The 13,349-nt window shown below is 43.2% G+C and overlaps 1 protein-coding gene across 2 annotated transcripts in view; it reads left to right on the top strand.

Annotated features, from left to right (window-relative positions):
* Window positions 1-2,079: 2,079 nt before the first annotated feature.
* Window positions 2,080-13,349, top strand: part of kalrna (kalirin RhoGEF kinase a) — a 72,779-nt gene continuing 61,509 nt past the window's right edge. Inside the window, exon 1 of one of the 2 annotated variants that reach the window (XM_058081189.1) lies at window positions 2,080-2,367. In XM_058081189.1, the coding sequence (XP_057937172.1) occupies window positions 2,301-2,367 (67 nt within the window). In that variant the 5' untranslated portion in view covers window positions 2,080-2,300. The remainder of the gene's footprint in view (window positions 2,368-13,349) is intronic. The other variant, XM_058081194.1, reaches the window with a different exon arrangement.

Genomic DNA, 13,349 nt, shown 5'->3' with positions numbered 1-13,349 from the left:
AACACAAAGTTACGTCACACGCTGACCTTTACGAGGGACGGCTTGATGGCGTCTCGTGGCGTTTGTTCACATGATTGCGTTGCTGCTGGATGACATCACCGTTGGGAGCCGTGGTGTGACACCGAAACATAAATTGGACTTTTCCAAACATTTCTCTCGAATAGCAATGCAAGGATGTGCGTGTGTGGGTGAGACCATGTGACCAGGATGTAAGGAAGTGTCAGAGTTAACAAACCCTCCTCTTGTAAACAAAGCAGACATGCACACTGTTATTATGAAGATCCCAGGGATAGTTTTTATTTGTCCCATTATGGTAATGGAAATGGTAATGGTTTAATTTCATTTGAACGTGCATTAGATTACAATTGAGTGCATCCCATAATCAGTTCCCAGTTCCACATGTCCATATATATATATATGTCCATATATATATATATATGTCCATAATATTTAATTTAATTTAATTTAATTTAATTTAATTTAATTTAATTTAATTTAATTTAATTTAATTTAATTTAATTTTATTTAATTTTATTTTATTTTATTTTATTTTATTTTATTTTATTTTATTTTATTTTATTTTATTTTATTTTATTTTATTTTATTTTATTTTATTTTATTTTATTTTATTTTATTTTATTTTATTTTATTTTATTTTATTTTATTTTATTTTATTCTATTCTATTTTATTTTATTTTAATACTAGCACAAATAGCCGAATGGAATAGTTTTTTCAATGACTACATGGATTAGTACTGGTTGAAGTGAACATGATGTCACGTGCTCAAAAAGCTAATGTGACATTCATGCTGCAGTGTGCATTTCTCCCCGCTAGATGGCAGCAGAGCACCGCAGAATACGCTCGGCATCACTCGTATGCAGATTGAAAAGAAGAAGTCAGAAGAACCAGAAGAAGTCATTTCTCAATAGTTCCTCAAGCTAATGCTAATACACGATAAACAGCTTTAGCAGTTATTAAGTACTGCTGACACCTTTAACCACTGCTAACATGCTAACGTGTAGCATGGCCTAACGCAGCAAGGTGTACAAGGTGACTAAAATATAGCAAGAAATAATAAAAAAACAACAGTAAAAGACGAAAAAAAAAACAAATATTAAGAGGTAAAGGTTGTAATGTAACGAGAAGAGGTCATCATTTTCATAAGGTAGGGATATTTTCATTCATTCATTTTCTAGCTTATCCTCACGAGGGTCACGGGAGTGCTGGAGCCTATCCCAGCTGTCTTCAGCGGAGACGCGGGGTCCACCCTGGTCTGGTGGCCAGCCAATGACAGGGCTCTGGTACCCGGAGAAAACATGGAAACTCCACACAGAGATGGCTGAGGGGGAATCGAACCCGGGTCTCCTCGCTGTGAGGCCTGCGTGCTAACCACTTAATCACCGTGCAGCCGAGATATTTTCATACATACATACATAAATATTTGTAGCATTATTATAATTTATTTTTAAGAAAAAAGTTATTTAAAAGTTGTCATATTATGAAAATAACAAAACAATTTTTAAGAAAATTTTGGAAAATTAGGTTGCAGAAAAAATGATCACATTAACAGAAAAAAATGGGGATAAAGTCATAATTAGGAGAGGACATTTTGCTAGAATAAAGTTGGAAAATAATAATAATTATTAATAATTGGAAAATTAACAACAAAATTGAATTAAAAAAAAAACAAAAGTCACAATTTTATGAGAATAAATGTTGTTATGTTATGAGAAACAAAAGTGAGTCAGATGATTATTGGAAACTGAGGTTGGGGAAAAAGTTATTATGGCATAATAATATTAAGTCATAATGGTACGAGAAGAAACTTGGTGGTATATTAATAATAGGATTTTTTAAAAACTTTTTTTTCTATAATTTTTTCATGATGTGCACACGCATTATTTCCCAAAGAAAGTTTGTGATTCATAAAATGAGAATGAAGTCCAATCCACAGGAACGGATCCTCTTTGTCCGACATGAGATGCTAATAAAGGTCATCGAATGGAGGGGGAAGTGGGGTGAGTGGGGTGAGGGGGGGCGGGGAAGGAGGTGGCTGAGGAGGGGGGGTGGGAAGGGGGAGGCAGAGAGACGGTGGCGGAGCAGCAGGGAGGCTTGGCCGGGGAACAATAGAGAGGAACACCGCCAGCCTTCAGGCTCCAAACACGGACGAGGCGACCGAAAGCGAAGCCGGGAGCGGGATGGGGGCCACCTAACGCCGGGACCGGGACATGCGTGGATCTTTACCTTCCTGTCTCTCTTTGTCTTTCCGATCCGGGATTGTGTGGAACCGGAATCCGGCATGAACCCCGCAGAAGCGGCCGAGGAGGCGCCCAGCGACCCCGACACGGATGTCTTCTACAAAGCAGGTAGGAGGAGCGCGGAGGCCGGCCTCTCCCCGCCGCTTTACCGGGGGAGGGAGGCTTGTTCGCGGGCTGCCGTTTGCACATCAGCCCGGTGTCTTTCTGCGGCTCGGAACGTCTCCTCCTTCCTTTTCATCTCGCGCGTGCATGTGCGTGTGTGTATGTGTGTGTGTGCGTGTGCGTGTCCGCACGTCCCCTCCGCTTTCGTGCACAAAAGGCAGCAGACTCCCATGGAAGCCGCCAGGAAATGTGTTTCCTAACGTCCAAAGTCAATGACGTTATCTCCATGATGTTCAAGCTTCTCCACGGAGCGCGTCCACGCCGCAGACAGGACGCGCGTGCGTGTCGTCTCCCCTGAACACAAAATGACTGTGCACATCATACCCAAGTGTCACTGGTGTCCCTGCAACACCAGCCCGTCAATCAATCTCTGGGCTCCTGCAGGTTTTTTAGCAAGGAAACGTGGATGCTTTTGAGATGCCTTCACCATATTTGGGCATAAGTGGAGATGCTGATAATACTACACAAATGTACTTGGACAAATGTGGAATAAATATCCCAGTGTCCCAGTCAAGGAGGCATGGCTGGGATTAGATTCAGTATCGTGCTTTCCCAGTATTGGAAGTAGAGCTCTTATTTTGAAATATCTTTATTCAAAAGAAGAAGTGATTGTTATGTAAATAAACAACAGAATCATTTATGAATAAATTAGAAATAAATACAGTTCTTGACGCAGTCCACTGTGCTCGTCCAGCAGATCCATGTCCCAAGGATGGAAATAGTCCATTCCGTCTTCTTCCGGGTCGTGGGGAAGATCAGACTTCCCGGTTCTGGCCGCCTCTTCCAGTTCCAGCTGGAGGACACCACGGCGTTCCCAGGCCAGCTGTGGGACGTAATCCTTCCGTCTTCCCCGGGAGTACGGGATTGGTGGCGTGCTACACTGCGCTAATCCGTGCTACGCTGCGCTAATTCGTGCTACTCCATGCTAGTCCGCGCTTTTCCGCGCTACTCCATACTACGCTGCGCTAATCCGTGCTACTCTGTGCTACGCTGCGCTAATTCGTGCTACTCCATGCTAGTCCGCGCTTTTCCGCGCTACTCCATACTACGCTGCGCTAATCCGTGCTACTCTGCACTAATCCGTGGTACTCCATGCTACTCTGCGTTAATCCATGCTACTCCATGCTACTCTGCGCTACTCCATGCTACTCTGCGCTACTTCGTGCTAGTCCGTGCTACTCTGTGCTAATCCGTGCTACTCTGTGCTACTCTGCGTTAATCCATGCTACTCTGTGCTACTCTGCGCTACTCCATGCTACTCTGCGCTACTTCGTGCTAGTCCGTGCTACTCTGCGCTAATCCGTGCTACTCCATGCTACTCTGCGCTATTTCGTGCTACTCCGCGCTACTCCATGCTACTCCGCGCTACTTTGTGGTACTGTGTGCTAATCCGTGCTACTCCGAGCTGCCTGGTCCTTGTACAACCGGAGCAGGATCCTGGTCAGCATTGCCAGTCGTAAGTCCAGCCTGCGGCCCCTTTTTCACCGATTGTGTTTATAACATTCAAGGTGGGAATGAGGTCCTGCCCTAGGTGGGGAGGTCTAGTATCTCGAGGTCTTGTACACGAGTGAAGAAAGGTTGGAGCGTGAAGTCCAGTAATGCGGTCGCTGTACCGGACTCTCATGGTGAAGAGATCTGATCCTGAAGGCAAAGCTCTCCATTCACGGGTGCATCTACGTTCCCACCCCCACCTATGGTCATGATCTTTGAGTCGTGACCGAAAGAAGGAGATGGCACATACGAGCGGCCGGAATGAGTTTCCTCCTTAGGCCCATCCATGATACCATTTAGCAAATCATCTGGCAAGGTTCTTCTCCTTGTTGGACGCATCGTGTGTGAAGGCAGCACTTATGGACCTGGACCAGCAGCTCATAGTTGGAGCTTCTATTTATAAAAACAGTGATTGACAGGCAGCCTTTTCCTGCTGCGCTCTTGGCAATCAAGTCCTTTTCATTCTTCTCCTCACATGCAACAACGGGCCCAATTTGCATATCATTACCCCCCCCCCCCCAATCTCACAGGAAGTTTTGTTCTTTAGAAATAATGCCATAATAATATTAGTCCGTATACAACTGATTCCCACAGATGCCAACGACATGCCAACAACATGCCAACAACATGCCAACAACATGCCAACAACATGCCAACATGGAAATGTCCTACTGTACTACGATCCCTCCACTTCCTGTTTTGAGTATATAAGCTTTGCGAGAAGGAATTCTTGTCTTGGGAGGAAATCAATGCATCAAGTGATGTAGGATGAGATCGGGAGTTTGGTGAAGTTGCTTACTGATTAGTTGCTCGTCGGACTCACTGACTTGTTATGTTGTTTTCGCCCGTTCAGCCTCCCCGGGTACTTCCTGTAGGACGGCCATCTTTGAGCCTGTGTACATAGAAACGTAATTTACTGTTAAATGCGGAAAGTGGAATAATGTCAATGAAGTGATGGCATTGTGAGGAGAAGGAACCTTCATGTGGGGAAGTATTTCCTTGGCGCACCGAACAATGTTGGTGGATGGCTGTGTTCGAAACCGCATACTTGCCTACTACTCATACTAACTATTTGAGTATGCAGTGTGTGTACACTGGCAGTATGCGATTTTTGAGTATGCAAAATACCTTACGTGACGTCACGGTGTCAAGCAGGATATTTTGCGAGTTGGTTCGCTTCTTGTTTTCAAAGTAAAAGCAGTGATTTATCACTGTGTTTTTTTTGCATGACAAAAATTGATGGGGTGTTTTATTTTGTGAAAATAACCGGAAGTGCGTTGCTCACTAGCTAGCTTAAATTTAGCCGAATTCGTCCAAACTAAATTGTAAACGGTAATTGTAAACTAAGGATATATTACGAGTTGGTTCGCTTCTTGTTTTCAAAGTAAAAGCAGTGATTTATCACTATGTTTTTTTTGTATGATAAAAGTAAGGCAGTGTTTTATTTTGTGAAAATAACCTGAAGTGCGTTGAATTTAAATTAAAAATTAAAAATTTAATTAAAATTAAAATTAAAATTAAAATTAAAATTAAAATTAAAATTAAAATTAAAATTAAAATTAAAATTAAAATTAAAATTAAAATTAAAATTAAAATTAAAATTAAAATTATCATGATAATGATAAAAATAAAAAAATTAAAATTAAAATTAAAATTAAAATTAAAATTAAAATTAAAATTAAAATTAAAATTAAAATTAAAATTAAAATTAAAATTAAAATTAAAATTAAAATAAAAATAAAAATAAAAATAAAAATAAAAATAAAAATAGTATCCAATATTCAAGATTATTTAGCACAATCATCCATCAGCCAGATCGCTTATTGTCATTGATATTGTTACGGGGACAGCCTTTTACTGCAGCCCCGTGTCATCCAATCACTTCCTGTCACATGTTCGGCGGCAGGCGGGCCGCCGCCCTGTTTAAGGAGTCCTGCTGGGGACACGCTCGGCTATTACGTATTTATTTAGCAGCGTGTGTGTGTGTGTGTGTGTGTGTGTCATGGAAAACAGCGCTCTGGTGCTGAGGAGAGAGGCAGGGAATCCTGTCCTCTCTTTGTCTTCCACACACACACACGCACACACACACACACACAGAAGTGTGTGTGATGAGTGGAGAGAAGCGCCTCTAATGTGGATTATCTGGTATTACCCACCAGGGGGACCAGTGAGTGTTAAATAGATAAATACAGAGAAAGGATTTCCTCCTCCACTCCTCGGTCTTTGTCTCTTTGTCTCCTTGTCTCCTTGTCTCCTTAAAAGCTTCCTTCTCACCCCGACACGTCACATGCACACAGTCAACCACAGGCGTGTCCACGCCGGAGTTTGTATGTGCTGGAGGTCTGTTTTCAATGTAATCCATCACAAAGATATATGTGTGTGTTTTGACTAGCTGCTAGCTAGTATAGCTTCATGCTAACTGATGTGTTTTTGGAAGGAATTAATCATGAAAGGCGGGGTTGCACTGTGACACTTTCAGACTGGAGAGTATGAGTACGGCTAACGTTGCACTGCAACATCATGCTAGGTTACCTTATTTACTTTTTATTTTTTATTAAAAAAATTGAAAAACTGAACAATTAATTTTTTTTTAAAATACTTAAATTATATTATAAAGGAAGGAAGTGAACAAATGTAACAGTTACTGATTGTAAAAGTACCACATGGAGGGGTAGGATTTAATAGTATGTATTCGAGAGTATGAATACGGCTAACATTGCACTGCAACATCATGCTAGGTTACCTTATTTACTTTTTATTTTAAAAATAAAATAAAAAATGTAAAAAAAAAATAAAAATGTAAAAATTAAAAAATGTAAAAATGTAAAAATTAAAAAAAAAATTTGAAAAAAAATTAGAAAAAAAATTTTGAAAAAAAAAATTTGAAAAAAAAATTTTGAAAAAAAATTTTGAAAAAAAAATTTCAACAAAAAACAAATCCTATGAAAACCGTTAAGTCGGAAAACTTGACTGCATTCCACTTGTGGAAAAATAATTTGCTTTTTGTCCGACCTTTGGGAAGGAATTAATGATGAAAGGCGAGGGTTCCATTCTATAGACTAAACGGTGACATCATGCTAGGTTACCCTATTCGGCTCCCACAAGACTCGTGACTGATGAGTAGCAGAGCATTAAGATGTGTAGCGAAGCCTGCCCTGAACCCAGAACTTGAAAAGCGAGCGTTTGGGTGCATCTTCTTTAGAAAAGTGGATACATTTTTTATCATGTTTGGTGTTGATAAACACATACCCCCCCCCCCCAAAAAAAAAATAAACATCTAACATGATCTTTAAAGATATTTAAAGAGGGACATGTTGTAGCGTTGTAGCGCGGCAACGTGGCGTTCAGGTTTGCCCAACATTACAATTTCTTATCTTCTCAGGCAGCCACTCGGGAGCCATCGCACACACACACACACACACACACACATACACAAACACACACACACACACACACGGTTCCATGAAGGGTGGTGAGTAATTCCACGGGGTCAAGCATGCTGTTGCTCTGTGAGGAATCTCGGAATTTTGACAGCGTGTTTGTGTTTAGACGCGTTTGTCCGAGGGAGGCTCTCATTGGTCAACGGTGGGCCGCTAGGATGACCCGGTAAGAAGGGAGAAACTGGTTCATCGCCCATTTTTGGTCCCAGTCGCTATAGAAGCCTCACAAAAGAGTGGGTTGGGCGACAAAGACTAGTGATGGTTCGGAGGGATGTTGGAGGGGCGTTTCCGTGGTAACTCAAGGAGAACAGTGAATTCATTCCCCAATCTGTTGTTCCGTCATGGAGGTACAGTTTTGACGGTCTTGCTGTGATCTTCCAGGTTCCACTCATGATTAATTACCAGGCTTTACCAGTGTGGCTGGTGTTTATTACCATATTTTTTTATCGTTGTGATTATTATAAATGTGCCGTTTTACCGTGCATTGTTCCTTGTCTATGACGGTTACAGTATACGGTATGCTATTTAGCAGGCGTTAGCAATGACGACATGTTCGTACTTCACTCATGGAAGCTCCTGGAAGTTCAGCGAGGAACTTTCAAACAGCTGGTAACCATTTGAATGGGATTCAGACTTTTTTGCATAAAGACTTTTTTTTTTTCTCCCACGCTTGACCGCGTTTGACCTGCGTGTGATTGTGTTTCCCGAACACGTTTATTCGCCATTTTCAGCAAAACGCTGCTCGATGGTAGCGGTTCTGGCTTCATGCGTTCGGTGACACGGAGGTCAGGAGAACACAGCGCTGGAGGACAAACAGCGCCATGTTTTAATATGTTCCAGAAGCCGGGCTCTTCCTCTCCGGTGCTCACGTTCTGGGAGGATATTGGGGGGGAAAAACGAGGCTCGTGAATGCTAACACTGATGTTGCAAAGTTGAAAGAAGAGCCGCCAGATGACACCAAAAAAGTGCTAGAGCGCTAGAATCTCGAAGACATGCTAGCGCCACCTCAACTCCCTTTTTTCGAACGAGCCGCAGATCACTAAAACAAAAAATATGCAGGTTTTTGGTTAAAGTCAAGTGTTTTGGCTGAAACCACCTTATGTTCTTATGTATGCTGCCTGTTTATAAAGACCCCAAACGGCTAAAAACAAACTTTTTTTGTGATGAAAGAAGAGAGTCTAAAGTAAAGTGATTCATTCATTCATTCATTTTCTACCGCTTATCCTCACGAGGGTCGCAAGGGGTGCTGGAGCCTATCCCAGCTGTCTTCAGGCGAGAGGCGGGGTACACCCTGGACTGGTGGCCAGCCAATCACAGGGCACACAGGACAATTTGGGGTCGCCAATGAAGCTAGCATGTTTTTGGAATGGGAGAGGAAACATTGTCGTTCATGCTGTAATACACTTGTGTTGCGCAATAGACTTCGACCAAATAAGGCAAGTGTTTCCTGTCCACTTTCTCATGCACTCCAAGTCATCATAAAAGTGAAATAGATGGAGTGAGACTAGAAACATTCATTCATTCACGATGGTCGCGGGGGGTGCTGGAGCCTACCCCAGCTGTCCGTACCCATGGACTGGTGGCCAGCCAATCCCAGGGCACATATAGGCAAACAACCATTCACACTCACATTCATAACTATGGACAATTTTGGGTTGCCAATGAAGCTAGCATGTTTTTGGAATGTGAGAGGAAACATTGTCGGTCATGCTGTAATACACTTGTGTTGCGCAATAGTCTTCGACCATATAAGGCAAGTGTTTTCCTGTCCACTTTCTCATGCACTCCAAGTCATGATAAAAGTGAAATAGATGGAGTGAGACTAGAAACATTCATTCATTCACGAGGGTCGCGGGGGGTGCTGGAGCCTACCCCAGCTGTCTGTACACCCTGGACTGGTGGCCAGCCAATCACAGGGCACATATAGACAAACAACCATTCACACTCACATTCATACCTATGGACAATTTTGGGTTGCCAATGAAGCTAGCATGTTTTTGGAATGGGAGAGGAAACATTGTCGTTCATGCTGTAATACACTTGTGTTGCGCAATAGTCTTCGACCATATAAGGCAAGTGTTTTCCTGTCCACTTTCTCATGCACTCCAAGTCATGATAAAAGTGAAATAGATGGAGTGAGACTAGAAACATTCATTCATTCACGATGGTCGCGGGGGTGCTGGAGCCTACCCCAGCTGTCCGTACCCATGGACTGGTGGCCAGCCAATCACAGGGCACATAAATATAGGCAAACAACCATTCACACTCACATTCATACCTATGGACAATTTGGGGTCGCCAATGAAGCTAGCATGTTTTTGGAATGAGAGAGGAAACATTGTCGTTCATGCTGTAATACACTTGTGTTGCGCAATAGTCTTCGACCATATAAGGCAAGTGTTTTCCTGTCCACTTTCTCATGCACTCCAAGTCATGATAAAAGTGAAATAGATGGAGTGAGACTAGAAACATTCATTCATTCACGATGGTCGCGGGGGGTGCTGGAGCCTACCCCAGCTGTCCGTACACCCTGGACTGGTGGCCAGCCAATCACAGGGCACATAAATATAGGCAAACAACCATTCACACTCACATTCATACCTATGGACAATTTGGGGTCACCAATGAAGCTAGCATGTTTTTGGAATGGGAGAGGAAACATTGTCGGTCATGCTGTAATACACTTGTGTTGCGCAATAGTCTTTGACCAAATAAGGCAAGTGTTTCCTGTCCACTTTTTCATGCACTCCAAGTCATCATAAAAGTGAAATAGATGGAATGAGACTAGAAACATTCATTCATTCACGATGGTTGCGGGGGGTGCTGGAGTCTACCCCAGCTGTCCGTACACCCTGGACTGGTGGCCAGCCAATCACAGGTCACATATAGGCAAACAACCATTCACACTCACATTCATACCTATGGACAATTTGGAGTGGCTAATTAAAGTAGCATGTTTTTGGAATGTGGGAGGAAACCGGAATACCCGGTTAGCACGCAAAAGAACATGCAAACTCCACACAGAGTAGCCCGAGGGTGGAATCGAACTCGGGTTTCCTAGCTGTGAGGTCTGCGTTCGGATTATGGACACCAATATTCCATATCACCCCGTCTTTCAATGTGTTTTTTTGTGTATTTACTCCATTTAACTAATTTTCAGGTCAAAAATACATAGCATACGCATGTGAATATATATTCATAGTGTATATTAGTACACTATTAGTACTATTAGTACTATTAGTACCGTAATCAACCGAGAAACGTTGTGATTTATGAAATCATAACCGTGATTGAGTGATGCTGTGAAATGTAGACGAGGGATTGCCGTGTTTATAGGACATGTTGACGTTTACCTGACTTAAAATGGCAGGACCAGGACCAGGACCAGGACCAGGACCAGGACTTTACAGTCCGTCTGGGCAATACGCTACCGCACCGTCAGCTGCGGCGACTCGACGTTTAATTCCATAATGTCGATGCTTTTAACACGCACGCATGCATTCCGTGTCTGCCTTTCATAGACAGCTGCTGTCTGCGCAGTGAAAGCCAATATGCAGGCTGGGAGACATAGCGATAGAGAGAGAGAGAGAAAGAGAGAGAGAGAGAGAGAAAGAGAAAGAGAGAGAGACTTTCATCTGATGGCTGCAACACATGTTTGGACTTCGGCTTCCCCTTCACCTCGGAACCCTGCACTGACCCAAGCTCACCTTCTTCATCACTAATATCTTTCTAGTCTGGGCTGCACGGTGGATGAGTGGTTAGCGCGCAGACCTCACAGCTAGGAGACCCGAGTTCGATTGCATGTTCTCCCCCCGTGAATGCGTGGCTTTTCCGGTTTCCTCCCCCATTCCAAAAACATGCTAGGTTAATTAGCCACTCCAAATTGTCCATAGGTATGAATGTGAGTGTGAATGGTTGTTTGTCTAATTGTGCCCTGTGATTGGCTGGCCACCATTCCAGGGTGTACAGACAGCTGGGATAGGCTCCAGCGGTAGAAAATGAATGAATGTTTCTAGTCTCATGTATCTATTTCATTCTTATCATGACTTGGAGTGCATGAGAAAGTGGACAGGAAACTCTTGCCTTATTTGGTCGAAGTCTATTGCGCAACACAAGTGTATTACATTATTCATTCATTCATTTTCTACCGCTTCTCCTCACGAGAGTCGCGGGGGGTGCTGGAGCCCATCCCAGCTGTCCTCGGGCGTAAGGCGGGGTACACCCTGGACTGGTCGCCAGCCAATCACAGGGCACATATAGACAAACAACCATTCACACTCACATTCATAGCTATGGACAATTTGGAGTGGCTAATTAACCTAGCATGTTTTTGGAATGTGGGAGGAAACCGGAGTACCCGGAGAAAACCCACGCATGCACGGGGAGAACATACAAACTCCACACAGAGATGGCCGAGGGTGGAATCGAACCTGGTCCTCCTAGCTGTGAGGTCTGCGCGCTAACCACTCGTATTGCATTATGACCAACAATATCGTTTCACATTGGTGTGGCTAAAATGTGACATTACACAATGATCACATGACACAATGATCTTTGAATGATAATGGTTGAAATGATTATTTTCAATAATCGGTCCATAATTCATAACACAATTATGGACCAGCAAAATGGTGGCAGGCCTTGGTGTAGTCATTCCGACACACAACATAACATCAACTGTAACAGGGACGTATTCTCCAGAAAGAGGCGGAGAATGACCTTATATGGGAGGGATGTCAACTCCCAGCATGCATTGGGCCACTCGGGTTGGAAGAGTGAAAGGTCAGAGTTCAAAGTTTAGAGTTTAGAGAGTGTGAATGGTTGTTTGTTTATATGTGCCCTGGGTTTGGCTGGCCACCAGTCCAGGGTGGATCCGACCTCTCGCCCCAAGACAGCTGGGATAGGCTCCAGCACGAGAGCCATGTTGTGCGTATGTGTATGTTTTGTGTGTATGTTTTGTGTGTGTGTGTGTGTGTTTTTTTTGCTGAGTCAGCATCGTCCAGATGGCATCTCAGTGAGTGTTTGGAGGAGCGTCGCACAAATGACTTCACCCTGCAGCCCTCACACCACACCGCCCCTTCCTTTCCGACCGGGAACGCTTTGATGGGATTGGCTGGCGCTGAACGACTCACGCGGACGCACACACACACACACACACACACACACACACACACACACGTAAGGTTGCTTTTGTTTTATTTGTGCTTTTAAGAAAGAGATCATTGTTGTTGTCTCGGTTGCCATGGAAACAAGCCGATGGAGGTACAGATACTGTACTACGTGTACTGTACTACACAGTACTGCATACCGCAGATGTATGTATAGATGGTACGCTGGTGTGTTTGTGATGCACTTAAGTGTTACAAGCACTCTTTGGTTTGTGTAATGTGGAAGAGTGATGGATGTGGTTTTCCTCTGCAGGGAAAACCGGAGCCAAAACCATTCAACTGTGTGTGTGTGTGTGTGTGTGTGTGTAGACAGGAAGCTGCCACACTCATCCCCGCAGAACGTGCATGGTCGGAGTAATATGCTGTAATATTATTGAATATGTTTTCATATTTAAGGGGATCAGGTTCCTGGGATGATGAAGGCCGTCATCACCACGGTGGAATTATGAATTATTTGGCCGCATGGAATCGGAAGTCTGATTTCAGTCCGACTGGAATTGATTGGTTCATTGAGCTGGGTCAAATATTAGAATATGGGCACTATTCAAACAACCATTCACACTCATATTCATACTCCAATTTGGAGTAGCTAATTAACCTAGCATGTTTTTGGAATGTGGGAGGAAACCGGAATGCCCGGAGAAAACCCACACATGCACGGGGAGAACATGCAAACGCCACACAGAGATGCCGCTAACCACTCGTCCACCGTGCAGAACACTACAGCCTATTATTAGTCCAAAATATGCATATTTTAGCACATGTGGCATATTTGTGGCAAGCCTAAAATTGCGATTAAAATTAACGATTAATTAATAACAATGCAATA

The sequence above is a fragment of the Doryrhamphus excisus genome, chromosome 9 (genome assembly GCF_030265055.1).
Source record: "Doryrhamphus excisus isolate RoL2022-K1 chromosome 9, RoL_Dexc_1.0, whole genome shotgun sequence".
NCBI lineage: Eukaryota > Metazoa > Chordata > Actinopteri > Syngnathiformes > Syngnathidae > Doryrhamphus > Doryrhamphus excisus.
The sequence above is the reverse complement of the archived record's forward strand: the minus strand, read 5'-3'. Positions and strand labels throughout refer to the sequence as shown.